Raw genomic sequence first — 16,049 nt, 5'->3', positions numbered from 1 at the left:
GTGTTTTTGCTGTCATATCCAAGAAAACCCGGCCTAATTCAAGATTGCAAAGATTTTTTCTTCTATTTCCTATGACTTTTATAAGTTTTAGCTCTTACAATTAGGTCAATGAGCCATTCTGAGTTAAATTTTGTGTGAGATAAGGGTCTACATTCATGCTTTTTTTTTTTTTTTTTTTGCATGTGAATACTCAATGGTCTCAAGAACATTTGCTGAAAAAAATTATTCTTTCCTATCAAACTGTCTTGGCTTAACTTTGTTTTTTTTTTAAATGAAATTTATTGTCAAATTGGTTTCCATACCACATCCAGTGCTCATCCCAAAAAAATGCCCTCTTCAATACCCATCACCCACCCTCCCCTCCCTCCCACCCCCCATCAACCTTCAGTTTGTTCTCAGTTTTTAAGAGGCTCTTATGCTTTGGCTCTCTCCCACTCTAACCTTTTTTTTTTTTTCCTTCCCTTCCCCCATGGGTTTCTGTTAAGTTTCTCAGGATCCACATAAGAGTGAAAACATATAGTATCTGTCTTTCTCTGTATGGCTTATTTCACGTAGCATCACACTCTCCAGTTCCATCCACGTTGCTAAGAAGGGCCATATTTCGTTCTTTCTCATTGCCATGTAGTACTCCATTGTGTATATAAACCACAATTTCTTTATCCATTCATCAGTTGATGGACATTTAGGCTCTTTCCACAATTTGGCTATTGTTGAGAGTGCTGCTATAAACATTGGGGTACAAGTGCCCCTATGCATCAGTACTCCTGCATCCCTTGGGTAAATGTCTAACAGTGCTACTGCTGGGTCATAGGGTAGGTCTATTTTTAATTTTTTGAGGAACCTCCACACTGTTTTCCAGAGTGGCTGCACCAGTTTGCATTCCCAACAACAGTGCAAGAGGGTTCCCGTTTCTCCAGCATCTATAGTCTCTTGATTTGTTCATTTTGGTCACTCTGACTGGCGTGAGGTGATATGTCAGTGTGGTTTTGATTTGTATTTCCCTGATGAGGAGCGACGTTGAGCATCTTTTCATGTTTGGCTTAACTTTTACACTTCTAATTTCTCTATGTGATCGTCATATTTAGGAATCCCATAAGATCTAGTAATGCTTCCTAAAGCTTCAGTTTTATTTTAAAAAAACTTGTGGATTTCTCAAATGGTTTTCCTAAAGAAATTTGAAGACTTTGAATTTGAATTATGAAAATGTCACTGACACACAGAATGCCTTGTAATCAAAGAATTAAGATGTGTATCAAATGTGTGCAAATATAAACTACACAGGATTCCTTATTCAAAGAAAACTGATTTTATCTAAATGAAATAGTGTTGGGATGAGCAACTAAAAAAAAGCAGCCAATTAAAAAGAATCCATTTATATGGGAATTAAATAAAAAATGCTCAGAAAGCCAATGTGAGCCTTCTAATAATGAGTAGTCAAAGCCTGAAAGAAACCCCCATGCAAGTGACTATCAATCTAAAAATGACCCTACATGCCTAAGCAAACCATGAGTTCCACTGAATTAATTCCTACAAGATGATTCAGAATGGGCTACATGCAGCTTTCTATTTGAGCCTGAGAGAAATCTAGAGTCATAGTATCTATGGGTTAATTTGGGGATAGCAATTAATTCGTACGTATCATTTGTTTTTCTCTAAAAATGTACACCAATGTGAATGCGTATTATTTTAATACTTCTTCACTAAAAAAGATGAACTTGAAAAAAAAATCAGTTTATTAGATTGTACAATTAATTAAGTCAACATCATCATGACAGCTATCACAAAACTAATGTGTTTCTTTTTTTTATTTCTTCAAATATTTTTTTTTAATTTTTTCAATATATGAAATTTATTGTCAAATTGGTTTCCATACAACACCCAGTGTTCATCCCAAAAGGTGCCCTCCTCAGTACCCATCACCCACCCTCCCCTCCTTCCCACCCCCCATCAACCCTCAGTTCTCAGTTTTTTTTTTTTAATTTTTTTTTAACGTTTATTTACTTTTGAGACAGAGAGAGACAGAGCATGAATGGGGGAGGGTCAGAGAGAGAGAGGGAGACACAGAATCTGAAACAGGCTCCAGGCTCTGAGCTGTCAGCACAGAGCCCGACGCGGGGCTCGAACTCACCAACTGTGAGATCATGACCTGAGCCGAAGTCGGACGCTTAACCGACTGAGCCACCCAGGCGCCCCAGTTCTCAGTTTTTAAGAGTCTCTTATGCTTTGGCTCTCTCCCACTCTAACCTCTTTTTTTTTTTTTTTCCTTCCCCTCCCCCATGGGTTTCTGTTAAGTTTCTCAGGATCCACATAAGAGTGAAAACATATGGGATCTGTCTTTCTCTGTATGGCTTATTTCACGTAGCATCACACTCTCCAGTTCCATCCACGTTGCTACAAAGGGCCATATTTCATTCTTTCTCATTGCCATGTAGTACTCCATTGTGTATATAAACCACAATTTCTTTATCCATTCATCAGTTGATGGACATTTAGGCTCTTTCCACAATTTGGCTATTGTTGAGAGTGCTGCTATAAACATTGGGGTACAAGTGCCCCTATGCATCAGTACTCCTGCATCCCTTGGGTAAATGTCTAGCAGTGCTACTGCTGGGTCACAGGGTAGGTCTATTTTTAATTTTCTGATGAAACTCCACACTGCAAAACTAATGTGTTTCAAACACATGAATTTATCAGCAAAGTCGCAGGATACAAAACTAATGTACAGAAATCAGTTGCATTCTTACATACTAATAATGAAGCAACAGAAAGACAAATAAAGAAACTGATCCCATTCACAACTGTACCAAGAATCCTACAATACCTAGGAATAAACCTAACCAAAGATGTAAAAGATCTGTATGCTGAAAAAGCTTATGAAGGAAATTGAAGAAGATACCAAGAAATGGAAAAAACAATCCATGCTCATGGATTGGAAAAGTAAATATTGTTAAGATGTCAATACTACTCAAAGCAATCTACACATTCAAAGCAATACCAATTAAAATTGCATCAGCATTCTTCTCGAAGCTAGAACAAGCAATCCTAAAATTTGTATGGAACCACAAAAGACCCAGAATAGCCAAAGTAATATTGAAGAAGACCAAAGCGGGAGGCATCACAATCCCAGACTTTACCCTCTACTACAAAGCTGTAAGCCATCAAGACAGCATGGTGTTGGCACAAAAACAGACACATACACCAATGGAATAGAACAGAGACTCCAGAACTGAACCCACAAAAGTACGGCCAACTCATCTTTGACAAAGCAGGAAAGAATATCCAATGGAAAAAAGACAGTCTCTTTAACACACGGTGCTGGGAGAACTGGACAGCAACATGCAGAAGAATGAAACTAGGCCACTTTCTTACACCATTCACAAAAATAAACTAAAAGTGGATGAAAGACCTGAATGTGAGACAGGAAACCATCAAAACCCTAGAGGAGAAGCAGGAAAAAACCTCTCTGACCTCAGCCACAGCAATTTCTTACTTGACACATCTCCAAAGGCAAGGGAATTAAAAGCAAAAATGAACTACTGGGACCTCATGAAGATAAAAAGCTTCTGCACAGCAAAGGAAACAATCAACAAAACTAAAAGGCAACCGATGGAATAGGAAAGGATATTTGCAAATGACCTATCGGATAAAGGGCTAGTATCCAAAATCTATGAAGAGCTCACCAAACTCCACACCCGAAAAACAAATAATCCAGTGAAGAAATGGGCAGAAAACATGAACAGACACTTCTCTAAAGAAGACATCCATCTAGCCAACAGGGACATGAAAAGATGCTCAACATCACTCCTCATCAGGGAAATACAAATCAAAACCACATTGAGATATCACCTCACGCCAGTCAGAGTGGCTAAAATGAACAAATCAGGAGACTATAGATGCTGGAGAGGATGTGGAGAAACGAGAACCCTCTTGCACTGTTGGTGGGAATGCAAACTGGTGTGGCCACTCTGGAAAACAGTGTGGAGGTTCCTCAAAAAATTACAAATACATCTACCCTATGACCCAGCAATAGCACTGCTAGGAATTTACCCAAGGGATACAAGAGTGCTGATGCATAGGGGCACTTGTACCCCAATGTTCATAGCAGCACTTTCAACAATAGTGAAATTATAGAAAGAGCCAAAATGTCCATCAACTGATGAATGGATAAAGAAGTTGTGGTTTATACATACAATGGAATACTACTTGGCAATGAGAAAGAATGAAATGTGGCCTTTTGTAGCAACGTGGATGGAACTGGAGAGTGTTATGCTAAGTGAAATAAGTCATACAGAGAAAAATAGATACCATATGTTTTCACTTTTATGTGGATCCTGAGAAACTTAACAGAAGTCCATGGGGGAGGGGAAGGGGAAAAAAAGAGAGGGAGGGAAGCAAACCATAAGAGACTCTTACAAACTGAGAATAAACTGAGGGTTGATGGGGGATGGGAGGGAGGGGAAAGTGTGTGATGGGTATTAAGGAGGGCACCTGTTGGGATGAGTAAGGGGTATTGTAAGAAAACCAATTTGACAATAAATTTCATATTAAAACACACATGCGCGCGCACGCGCGCACATTTAAATTGAAAGAAACTAGGCCAGGGTCTGAAATTTGTTTTTTGTGGGGGACACCTGCTGGCTCATTTGGTTAAGCATTCAACTCTTGATTTCACCTCAGGTCATGGTTGTGAGATCGAGTCCCATGTGAGCCCCATGTTGCATCAGGCTGTGTGCTGGGCATGGACCTGCTTAAGAATCTTTCTTCCTCTCCCTTTGCCCCTCCCCACTTGTAATGGGAAGGGGAAGGGAAGGGGAAGGGAGCGAGAAGAGAGGGGGAGAGAGAGGGAGGGAGAGAGAGAGAAAGAGAAGGGAAGAGAAAAGAGAGGGAGGGAGGGAAAGAAGAGAGAGAGAGAAAGGAAGGAAGGAAGGAAGGAATCGTTTTTTTTAATTCCACAACGTAGCTGACCCTGGGTGTATCACTCCTTAGCCCCAGTTTCATCATGTGTGAAAAGGAGGCTATTATCTGCTACCTGTTCTGACTTGTCAAGATTTAATAACATCTTCTTTTATGATATACATAGAGTGCTTTTACAAGTGCCTGGGAGATGGGAGGTACACTCTGATTGTTAATTTCCTATCTTCTAAAAACAGTAACCTCACCTTACATATACAATTCTTGCTACTTTAGCTGTGTATTTCTCCAATATACCACCATAAAAGTATTTTTTAAAGGGTAGGCCTTGGTAAAACGAACTAGATAAAGCTTTGTGTGTTTTACTCACAAGGACGGGAGTGATGCTAGCTCTTGTCAGCATCTGTTTTACAAGTCTGTATCTCTCATAGAGAGGTTTCACAATGTGTCTTTCTTCCCTGGTCACCTAAAGCAAGGAAAATGGCAATTACCTAGTCATCAGAAAATTTGAAGTCCAAAGCATTAAGCAATATGACTTTCAGCCAATTTTTAAGAAGTTATTTTAAATAAATAGGCAATCTCATGAATGCAGGAAACAGTGCTCTATAAAACAGCTCTGCAGATGTGGGCCACAAAGGAGATTCATGATCTTTTTTAAGATGGAAAATCAAATGTTTTTAGCAAGAGACACTTACCGGCCTTCCATGTTGACTTTCATAGTAAAGAAGACTTTTCTGGAGAGAAGTTTTCTCTTCTATCAAGTGATCTTTTGTCATTTTCTACAATTTAAAAGAAAAAAAAAATAAAAAACCACTCTCACTGGCATCATCATGATTTTCATCATCCCCACAACGTAAATAATTAGGGTAAAAGGGCAGCCAATCACCACTCCAGCCTAGAATAATACAGTCTTTCCTGGGGCAACTGGCTGGTTCAGTCTGTTAGTATGCAACTCTTGATCTTGGGGTTGTGAGTTTGAGCCCCATGATGGATATAAAGATTACTTAAAAAAAATATTTTTAAAAAAAGAATGCAGCCTTTCCTTACAGATTTGCAGACATTTTTCGAATGTGGTCTTCTAATAAGGAGGTACCAACCCTCTTTGGTGGCTTATTTATATTTTACCTAAATAAATTATGAATACTGGCTTAGTGACCTTGGGTAAGTTAAATTCTTTTTGTCCAATATTCTAATCTATAAAATAGGGATACTAGACCCTACCTCATAGGGCTTTACTGAGGACTAAATGAGTTAATATGTTACAAAGGCATTTATAATAGTGCCTACCTACCACACAACAGGCACACACAAATGCCTATTGTTTAATTTTGCAGTCTTCTATTAGCACTGTAACTATAATTTCATATACACACATAAAACACACACACACAATAGCACAGATCTAATAATCTAGCATTTCTACTAAACTATTAAGAAAATCTGGCAGCAGTATAGTAGATAAATCTTGAAAAAGTGAAACACTGCCAATTTGTGACCTAGACTTCTACTATATAAGCTCAGTTTCCCTTCCTATATGATGCTTTCTTTACATGCAATACTCATCTTCTATCTTTCAGTACTCTAAACTGTAACAGAGGAAAGACATCCCAAATTTATTTGCCCACAGAACTTTCCCACTTTGTTCCACAGGACCACCTTTTAACATCTCAAAAAACCAATGTTCCACTGAACAGCCTTTTGAACACCAGACCAAATAGACTCTCTACTTACTCCCAGGGTGAGACAATCTATGTTTCTCACCAGAGTGGAAGAGAGGTAAAATTAAAAAAAAAAAAAAAAAAAAATTCACTGGATAATATCTTCCTATAACTAATACATTAGATTATATACATCCAGTAGAGGACAGCTAGGGATAGCCTATAAAACACTGTGATTTCAACCTCAAGCCAGCACCTTAAACCTAAGACAATGAATTCAAATTACGATGATCCAATCAAAATCATCTCTAGAGACTCTTAAAAACTGAGAACAAACCGAGGGTTGATAGGGGGTTGGAGGAAGGGGAGGGTAGGTGATGGGTACTGAAGAGGGCATCTTTTGGGATGAGCACTGGGTGTTGTATGGAAACCAATTTGACCATAAATTTCATATATTAAAAAAAAAAATCATCTCTAGAAAACTGGGTGGAGAGAGGGGACAGGAGGTTGGCTGATCTAACACAAAACTGAAAAATAAGAAAAGTGGAGGGAGGGAAGTGATTAAAAATTCTAATCTAGCCCTGTTCAAGGGAGACAAACACTTCCAATATTTCGATTTTGAGAAAGGTGTACTCTGTTGTCAAGCTAGGGATGAGCATCAGGATCAGGGCTCATCACTGCCTACACAAAAGTTCACCTGAGACCAACTCTGTATTCTCTCAGCAAATCTCATCTGATAAATAATTTGGGTTGCCAAATGCTCTGACCAGGACTGTCCTAGGAATGGGCTTTATTGAGTTACAGTTCTTCTAAAAAACTCTTTTATTTAATCCTCACAACCATATTGTGTTAGCACTTTAAAGGACATAATCATATCCATGTGAGTCATAGGACTGTTGAAAGGACACAGGGGCAAAATGGAAATAACACAATGAGTCAGGGCCTGCAAAAGCTAAGAACTCAATACAAGTAACTATTAAGACACAAGGCTAAGACTCAAGCTCAGTTATGTTTACACTCTTTATATACTCATCTTGCCAAGTGTCTCCAATATAAATAAACAGATCAGCATTCTCGTTTCTTTAGTTTTACTTTTTTTTTTTTTTTTAAGCTCTTATTCCCGAGTAGTCTCTTCATCCAATGTAGGGCTCAAACTCACTCCCAAGCCCCTGACAGAGTTGCATGCTTTACCAACCAAGCCAGCCAAGTGCCCCTTAGTTTTACTACTGTGACTCAGTCCCAGAATGACTGGACACTTCGGGTGTGGAGATAAAAACATGTTTATCTGCAAACTTGGGGAGCATCCTCAAACCAGTAAGACCACCTACACAATTCTATGCCACTGGGGTAATTATTTTGTTTCAGGGACTCTAAAGGCTAGTCTGGGCAAAAAGCATAGATCAAGATTACTTTGATATCTTCTGGAAGACACCTCTCAACACGTTTTTCTTTCAGTCTTTTCAGAATAAGTTCAAGTGTTGCTTCCTTAGATGGCTTCTTCTCCTTCTGAATAACCCTGGATTCATCTTCATTCTCTTCATCTTCATGGTCTAGAGAAGAGCCAAAGCTTTTTGGAAGAGTGTTACTACGTGGGCGTGTCTGAGGTACAAATTCTCCATCAGAGCTTTTGTGTTTTGCATCTACATTTCAGAACCAAGACCACAGGTTAGTAATATTGACTTTGTTAAAGATGCAAAAGAATAAGCATGATATACAACAGGAGAGTAGACATTAACAGCACACAGGCTCAGATATTTCAGGGTTAAATGAAATATTTAAATTCTACAGATAGCAAGCTATACCATTCATTCTTTCAGCCATTATTCATAGAAAACCTACCATAAAGAAAGATTCTCTAATAAGCACTGGTGATACAGTAATAAACAAAGAGACATGGTCCCTGTTTTCATGGAGCATATATTCAAGGAAGTAAAAACAAAAAACAAGTAATCAGATTCATAAAATAATTTCAAAGAGTGCTAAGTGCTATAAAGAGAACAGGGGACTGCCATTTGCAACTACGTGGATGGAACTGAAGGGTATTATGCTAAGTGAAATTAGTCAGAGAAAGACAAATATACGACTTCACTCATGAGGACTTTAAAATACAAAACAGATGAACATAAGGGAAGGGAAGGAAAAATAATACAAAAACAGGGAGGGGGACAAAGCATAAGAGACTCTTAAATATGGAGAACAAACAGAGGGTTACTGGAGGGGTTGTGGGATGGGGGATGGGCTAAATGGGTAAGGGGCATTAAGGAATCTACTCCTGAAATCATTGTTGCACTATATGCTAACTAACTTAGATGTACATTTAAAAAAATAAATAAAAAAAAAAAAAAAAAAAGAAGAGAACAGGGGATGACATCACAGTGCCAAAAGGAACGTGGTTTGGGGGAAGAGCGACTACATTGAATGGACTGACAAAAAAGGACTTTCTGAGATGGTGACATCCTAATTGAACATGGAAGAAGCAGCAGCTAACCTAGCATAGAAGATTTGAGGGAAGAGCATTCCTCCCCAACTGAGGCAACAGCCAATGCACAGGCCCTGAAGCATGGCATGTTTAAGGAACAGAAAATGAGAGAAGAATATGATAAAATGGCCTAAGGGCACAATAGGCAAGGTCTTGAAAGCCATGGTAAAGGGTTTATTCTAATTGAAGAGGGAAGCCACAAGGAGGCCTCTGAAGATAAGTAACAGTTTTAAAAGATAATTCTGGCTGCTATGCAGAGAATGAACTGTAAGACAACATAAGTTGAAGAAAACTGGAAAATTAGTTAAGAGACTAATGCTAGTCAATTTAATACACTTATCAGTAACACACTCAAGGTAATGATTTTCACTGGTGGTTGGAAACTAGCATTAAACAAGGAAATACTTAATAGAATTGTACGGGAAAATTCTAAAGAGGTAAGAGAACTTATTTTAACCACAGGGGTGTAAACTCAATGACCACAGGGACACTGTCTTATCCACTACTATAGGCTCAGATGTCTACAAGATTTGGTACTTAAAGATAATAAAAATTCTGTTGAATAAATTCAAATGAATATACCAAAATGTAATGCTCCAGATTATAAACCCATACTTGGTACAGATAATTTTGTAAGGATTAACAATTACCAAAAAGCATGCTGACTAAGCATCCACAAAGTAAATATAACTTAGCAACTACTGTACTGGGCCAAACCAACCCACTAACAAAGACTTAGTTTTAAATTAAAGACAATTTTTAGTCTCTGTAGTATAAACAGTTCATTATGATAGTCTTTGATTAAATACCCACCAACAATTCTTAATGAAATACCTACCAAATCCAAAACTGCTTAATATTTGAAATGTATTTCAGATAAATTTCATAACATCACCTATGAACATATACTTTACGGCCCCTTTCAAAACACTATTACTAACAGAAACACAAGAAAGACATCTGGAAGAATATAGAACTACAACTTTGACCATAACTAAGAGAAGAACAAAATGAAGCTTTTATTTTTGCCAGTGTCTCAGATTTTAAATTATCAAAAATTATAACCGTAATTCTCATAGAATATAACTCATTAATTCATGTCATAGAATTATTAGTTCATGTAATTTTCATGTAATGAGAATACTAAAATAGTGAGAATAAAACATACTACTTAAATGCAAATATATTGTAAAAATGATGTGTTTTCTACCTTTAATTTGCTTCCGCAGTTTAGTAAGCTCTGTCATCCATTTTAATACCTTTGGATTGGCCGCAATATCACTGTAGGAGGGCTGAAAAATTAAGGAACACTGACCCCTCTGTGGTAAGCAATAATTGTTCATTTATGCCCAAATAATATTTTACAGTTCCTACAGCAGAGATTTCGCCCAGTCCTTGCTTCATCTTACCTTATTTAATGTAGACAGAATGGGATATCAAGTAAAGCTCTCTCACAGCAGGGTGTAGCAACTGACAAAAGCCACATTTGAAAATGTCTTCTGACTCCAAGTATAGGATTCTTTTCACTTCACACGCTCTAATTAAATATCTCTCCCCTATCCCTCTCACTCCCGAACTTTCCCCCTGCTCCCCTTGCTACTTGTGGGTTTTGAGGAAACAGAAATAGCATTAATGTGGTTTGTTAATGTAAAGTGTTTCCTTTAAAAATTATACAAGCTTGGGGCACGTAGGTGGCAAAGTTGGTTAAGCGTACAACTCTTGATCTCGGCTCAGGTCATGGTCTCACAGTTTGTGAGTTCGAGCCTTGCGTCAGCCTCTGCGCTGATGGTGCAGAGTCTGCTTGGGATTCTGTCTCTCCTCTCTGCCACTCCCCGGCTTGTGCTCTCTCTCAAAATAAATTTTAAAAACTTAAAAAAAATGTTTTTAATAAAGTAATTTTCCATTAAAAAAATTATACAATCTTTTTCGCCAATGGGAATCTAAAAATACAATGGTAAGAATACTGGCCTGGAAATGAGGCGGCTAAGGATCTATATAATCTCAGTTCTACATGATCAGTATTTCTCTGTACATCTCAACTTCGCTATCTAAGGAAAGAGATGGACTAATGCTCACCAAAGAACTTCCTCTCAGTTCCAATAGTTCTACCAAACCCTGAACAATGCTACAAATTTACCTTGTTATTTCTTTCCCTTTCAAACTGTTCCTCAAATTGTCTAATTTTTTTCTGAAGTTTCTTGACCAACTGATATGGTGTTCTATCTTCTCTTTTTTCATCTTTTGAACTGAAGGATGATCTTCGAATCCTGAATTAAAACAAGAAGCAGATACTGTTAGTTCAAGTTATTATAGACGGTAGCTAGAGTTCTCATGGGGTTCATATCAATGTACAAAAATATCAAATTACTATGAGATGTACACCTGAAACTAAGAGATTTTTTTTTCATTTTATTTTTAAGTAATTTCTATACCCAATGTGGGGCTCAAACCTACAACCCTGAGATCAAGCATGCTCTACTGACTGAGCCAGCTAGGTACCCCTGAAACTAAGAGAATATTAATACTGTATGTCCATTTTATTTCAATAAAAAATAAAGAGGGGAGCCTGGATGGCTCAGTCAGTTAAGCATCTGACTCTTGATTTCGGTTCAGGTCACGATCTCATGGTTCATGAGATGGAGCCACACATTGGGCTCTACACTAACAGGGATTCTCTTTCCTCCTCTCTCTCTCTCTGCCCCTCCCCCGCTCACGCTCACTCACTCTGTGTCAAAATGACTAAATTTAAAAAATAAAAAAAGAATATTAAAACAAAAATAAAGAAGCTACCCAGTTGAAAATTGTTACCAACACTGTATCTCTTATTACTCTGATATAACATAATGCCATTTCCAAGAAGCAAATCTTTAAAGTAACATTAAAGAACAGGTAGTAAAAAAAACACCTTTCACAATAGTGTTACAGACCACAACATCAGGTTATGCAAGCAGTGTTGAAAACAATTTGTAATCACTCAAAAGTTGTTTGGACAAAGGCCGAAAAGAAGCAAAGGTGCCTAGCAGCTCAGAGTTCTTTTTGTGTTCAAACTGCAAAGGAAAGGTTTTGACATTCAGAATCAATTTAGTTTTGACAATAAAAACATTAGGGACTGGTGAGCTCCACTTGCTGCTTCCCTTCCAGAGTTTTTTATTTCAGTCATAAGTGAATAAATGAGTATGTACACTGTGAGGAAATGTCTATTAGAGAGCGAACCCTCAATGAACTCAGAATTTAGGGGAAGAGGCCCTTCCCAAAAATTACAAAAGTGTTTTTCATGATACAGGGGGAAAGGCTGTGAACAGCAAAGTCTAGAGGATCAAATCTCTCAAAGGACCTGGTGACATAATAGGAATGACCTCTCATAAGTACATAAAAATAATGCACCTAGTAAAAGAAAGTGCCTTAGATGAGGAATCCAGTGTTTCTGGGTCATGAAGGAAACGCTGGCTTTGCCCAAAATCTAAACTACGGTGCGATAATACTGGGGGACAGTCCTCTTCCAGGGGGTGATGATTCATTCTTCCAGCTTGTGGAGAGAGCTGAGCTTCTCCAGAGTCAGAGTCTTCCTGCCAAGACTTAAAAGCAGGAAATGGCTCTGTAAAACAAACACAAAAAATAGTACCATGGGTCTCTCGGCTCCACATGGAAAAAAGTCACACAATTATCAACTATGTTGTCTTTAAATCATATTATGCAGTGGTTCGTATAATATTTATTGTATACTGTTTTTAAAAAACAAGGGATACAGGATCTTCATAAAGCCTATTATAGTGTATAATTTTCTAAGCTTCATTTTTCTTGTTTAGCTCAAGAGTTCTATTTTCATAGAAGGAATTACACCTTAAATTTCTGAACCCAGTCACAAAGCAAGAAAAAACACTGTCAAGCTCTTTAAAGTTATATTAGTTATTATTTTTCAAGTGCTGTTTTAGAAACAGTAAACACTCGATAGCCCTCAATAATAGCTGCCAGGTGAATAAACTATGCCTCACTGTCAAGTGGCTATGTTAAAAGTAGAAGCCATTCCCCATACTATTTACAACACTCACCAAATGGAGCTCTCTGACCCCAAAAGAATTCTTAACATTTCCAAATGAGGAGCTAACTAACCTGACAGCACCTGGCCACTGGCATTAAATTGTGGTTATTTTCTATTACAGGATTCCTATGTTTAATATGTATCCTAATAATTAAAACCCAACAGTATTACTGACAAAATTTATCAGCATTAATCCTTAAGCACATTTATCTTAGTGGAGTTATCCCATCTGTCATCAAATGAAACCACACTGATATATTTGATGTCTGTGCACACATAAGGTTTGATTACATACAGAACACATACAGATAAACATACAATCCACAAATATACTCCAAATACAAAAATATAAGTGTCACTGAAGTCCAGAAGGGAGAAAAACTTTTCCATCTACACATTAATTTTATTTATAACTACAATTTAAAATTCTGATGTATGGCCATTAACAATAGCAAAAATGAGTTTTTAAGTATTTTTGGATGCAAAGATGGCTTGACAGTGTCAAAAATCAATGCTGTTCTTTTCTTTTTCTTCACACAAGTGAATAAAATTACTTCAGTAATTTAATTTAACTTTATACGTTAGCAATTTAAAGCATTACATTTTTTTTCCAGGGTAATAAGAACATAATATAGTTTGTTTTTAAAGCCCAGATCAATCTGATAACTAAAAATTGGGTACAAAGCGTGCAATCCCACAACAAACCCAGCAATAAAGTGATTTTCAAAGCAACCCTTGTACCTGCTCCCCAGCAAGTAACTGGTAATAAATATTTTATGAGAAATCTCCTGTTTTAAGAAAAGAGAGAAATAATAAAAACAATTTTTTCTGGGTATCATTTTTAACCCAGAACAGTTTTCCTAATATATGGGGACAGCAGGAGAAGGGCTCATAAAAAGGCAAACAAAGTGAACCATAAAAAGGCAAAAAACTAAACTATGGTGAACCATACTTACCCTCCCCATCTCTCTGCAGATGCATTGTTTTGAAATCAATGAGGGGAAAAGTGATAGGGCATGACGCTAATAAAATGGAAAAAATGGCAAAAAATACTAAAGTGAACACACAGCACAGTCAGAACAAACCATACACATAACTAACACAAAGCCAAAGATACCAAAAACATTTCCCTAAAACCAGTTAGGCATTCTGCTCAAAAACTTTATTCAAAGAAATTACTACTAACCAAACTTTAAAAACAAACACAAACATACATTTCCATTTCAGCAAGCAAGGCAAAAAAATCAAAGTAGTGCTGTTTTATTAAAACTCAAACATAAAACTGAAGAAATGGAAACTCTTAACCAAGTACTGTTTGAAGCTTTTCAGTATAATGGATTTGACAGAAAAATACGTCCCTTAGTTTGCTCTTTAAAAAGATCTTATTTGTCTTTCATTCAAGAGTTAGCAGGAGAGAATCTGAAGGAAAGATATTGTCCACTTTCATTGAAAGCCAAAAACTTCTAAACTGCTACAAATTCATACTGGCAGTAGACATGTGCTACCTGCTTGCCAACTGCATTCTGTTGACAATCCTTCAAACAATACAAAAAACAAAACCCACGCACTAAGGAAGAGTGAGGTGGGCTTCTATTTGGAGTGACCCCACTTCTCTATGAAGAGTCGTATCAAACAAGGTAGGTCTCTGATTCTAAGGTATCTAGAGTCTAAAGTAATTTGGTCTCTTAAGGAAGTCTTTCCTTAGAATACCCTAATTCCTAGATATACAAAATTAATCTTTGTATTGGTGGCAAAGTTGGAAGCAAAAACAAGGTCTGCTAACAGCCACTTTTTCAAGCACATGCAGGGTTCATGGCTGGGTTCACTCAAAGGGCTACTACCACTGGCTCTCTGAAAGTCACCCTATTCCTATGAAAGCCAGCAGGAGGCCTATGTGGATTTTTAACAGTGGTTGAGCCAGGTTTATAACAGGGCAGCTGAGGCACTGAAAATTAGAGGTCTATAGTTACTTTCTTTCCCTACCACAAGTTGTAAGGAGTAGATTCTGACAGGGAAACTGCGAGCCCAGCACTAAGTTGTCTTTAGGTAAGCCTCCAGAAAGCTGACGCTGAACACAGAAAATTCTGTCTCCTCACACACTGGAAAACAACTGCTCTTCTATGCTTATAAAACAAGATCAGGACCCCCAGGCCAAAGATTATAAAGAGCTATTTATCCGCATTCTCCAAAAGGGAGAAGCATCAGGCCTCTGTCAGAATCCCAGCCTCATCTTTCAGGGACTCCTTTCCTATTATGGCTCCAGGGATCCTCTGTTAACACCACTTCTTTTCAGTGACTATGCCAGGATATATAAATGAAAAGGGATGTGTAATCTTTACTGCCTTTAGATGCTAACATATTCCAGAATTCTGGGGAGCATCTTCATAAATTCCAAACATCCTAATAACCCGGAACAAAGCAAATGAAAGACAACTTCCTGATTTAGTCTAAGTTAAGACACATAATATGCCACTGGGCATGCCAAACATCTAGAACAAAAAAATAAATAAAACAAAAAAAAAAAAAAAAAAAAAGGAGGGGGTGGAGAGACAGCAGTAAAGATTGGCACAGACAATGACTTGGTTGGGGCTTTTAAAAAAATAGCTATACCTTAAAAATAAACTCCAATTGTGATCAAATGAACAGACTTGAGGTGGCAAACGGAACCTGTGGTATTAGCACTGCAATTCTTGTTATTGCCACTGTATGTCATCAGCTAACTTGCCAAAGGTGAGATAACCAAGGGATCTTCATCCAAGCAAACAAATTAAGTAACTTGAAGATTCCTCAGTTGTCTCAATGTCTCTTTTACTTAGAAAGTTATATGATCCCATACCCCTAGATCCAAATTTGTTGCTGGCTTCCATTCCCCCACCCTCAACATTTTATTTGAAAGTTTATAAACAGACAGCAAAGTTGAAAAAATGTTACAGTGAACATCCATACACCAATCACCTAGATT

The 16,049-nt window shown here is 37.6% G+C and overlaps 1 protein-coding gene across 13 annotated transcripts in view; it reads right to left on the bottom strand.

The window, feature by feature from the left end:
* The window catches only part of FAM13B (family with sequence similarity 13 member B), an 88,762-nt gene that overhangs the window by 6,462 nt on the left and 66,251 nt on the right, over window positions 1-16,049 (bottom strand). For 3 of the 13 annotated variants that reach the window (XM_086703171.1, XM_086703190.1, XM_086703202.1), the window contains 7 exons: window positions 14,044-14,109; window positions 12,433-12,643; window positions 11,186-11,315; window positions 10,259-10,358; window positions 7,980-8,209; window positions 5,607-5,690; window positions 5,282-5,377 (listed from right to left, as the gene is read on the bottom strand). In XM_086703171.1, the coding sequence (XP_086559297.1) occupies window positions 5,282-5,377; window positions 5,607-5,690; window positions 7,980-8,209; window positions 10,259-10,358; window positions 11,186-11,315; window positions 12,433-12,643; window positions 14,044-14,109 (917 nt within the window). The remainder of the gene's footprint in view (window positions 1-5,281; window positions 5,378-5,606; window positions 5,691-7,979; window positions 8,210-10,258; window positions 10,359-11,185; window positions 11,316-12,432; window positions 12,644-14,043; window positions 14,110-16,049) is intronic. The other 10 variants (XM_086703174.1, XM_086703232.1, XM_086703213.1 and 7 more) reach the window with 7 other exon arrangements.

This window comes from Puma concolor, chromosome A1 (genome assembly GCF_028749965.1).
Source record: "Puma concolor isolate L17-30 chromosome A1, mPumCon1.1.hap2, whole genome shotgun sequence".
NCBI lineage: Eukaryota > Metazoa > Chordata > Mammalia > Carnivora > Felidae > Puma > Puma concolor.
This window is presented reverse-complemented; position numbering and strand designations above follow the sequence as displayed.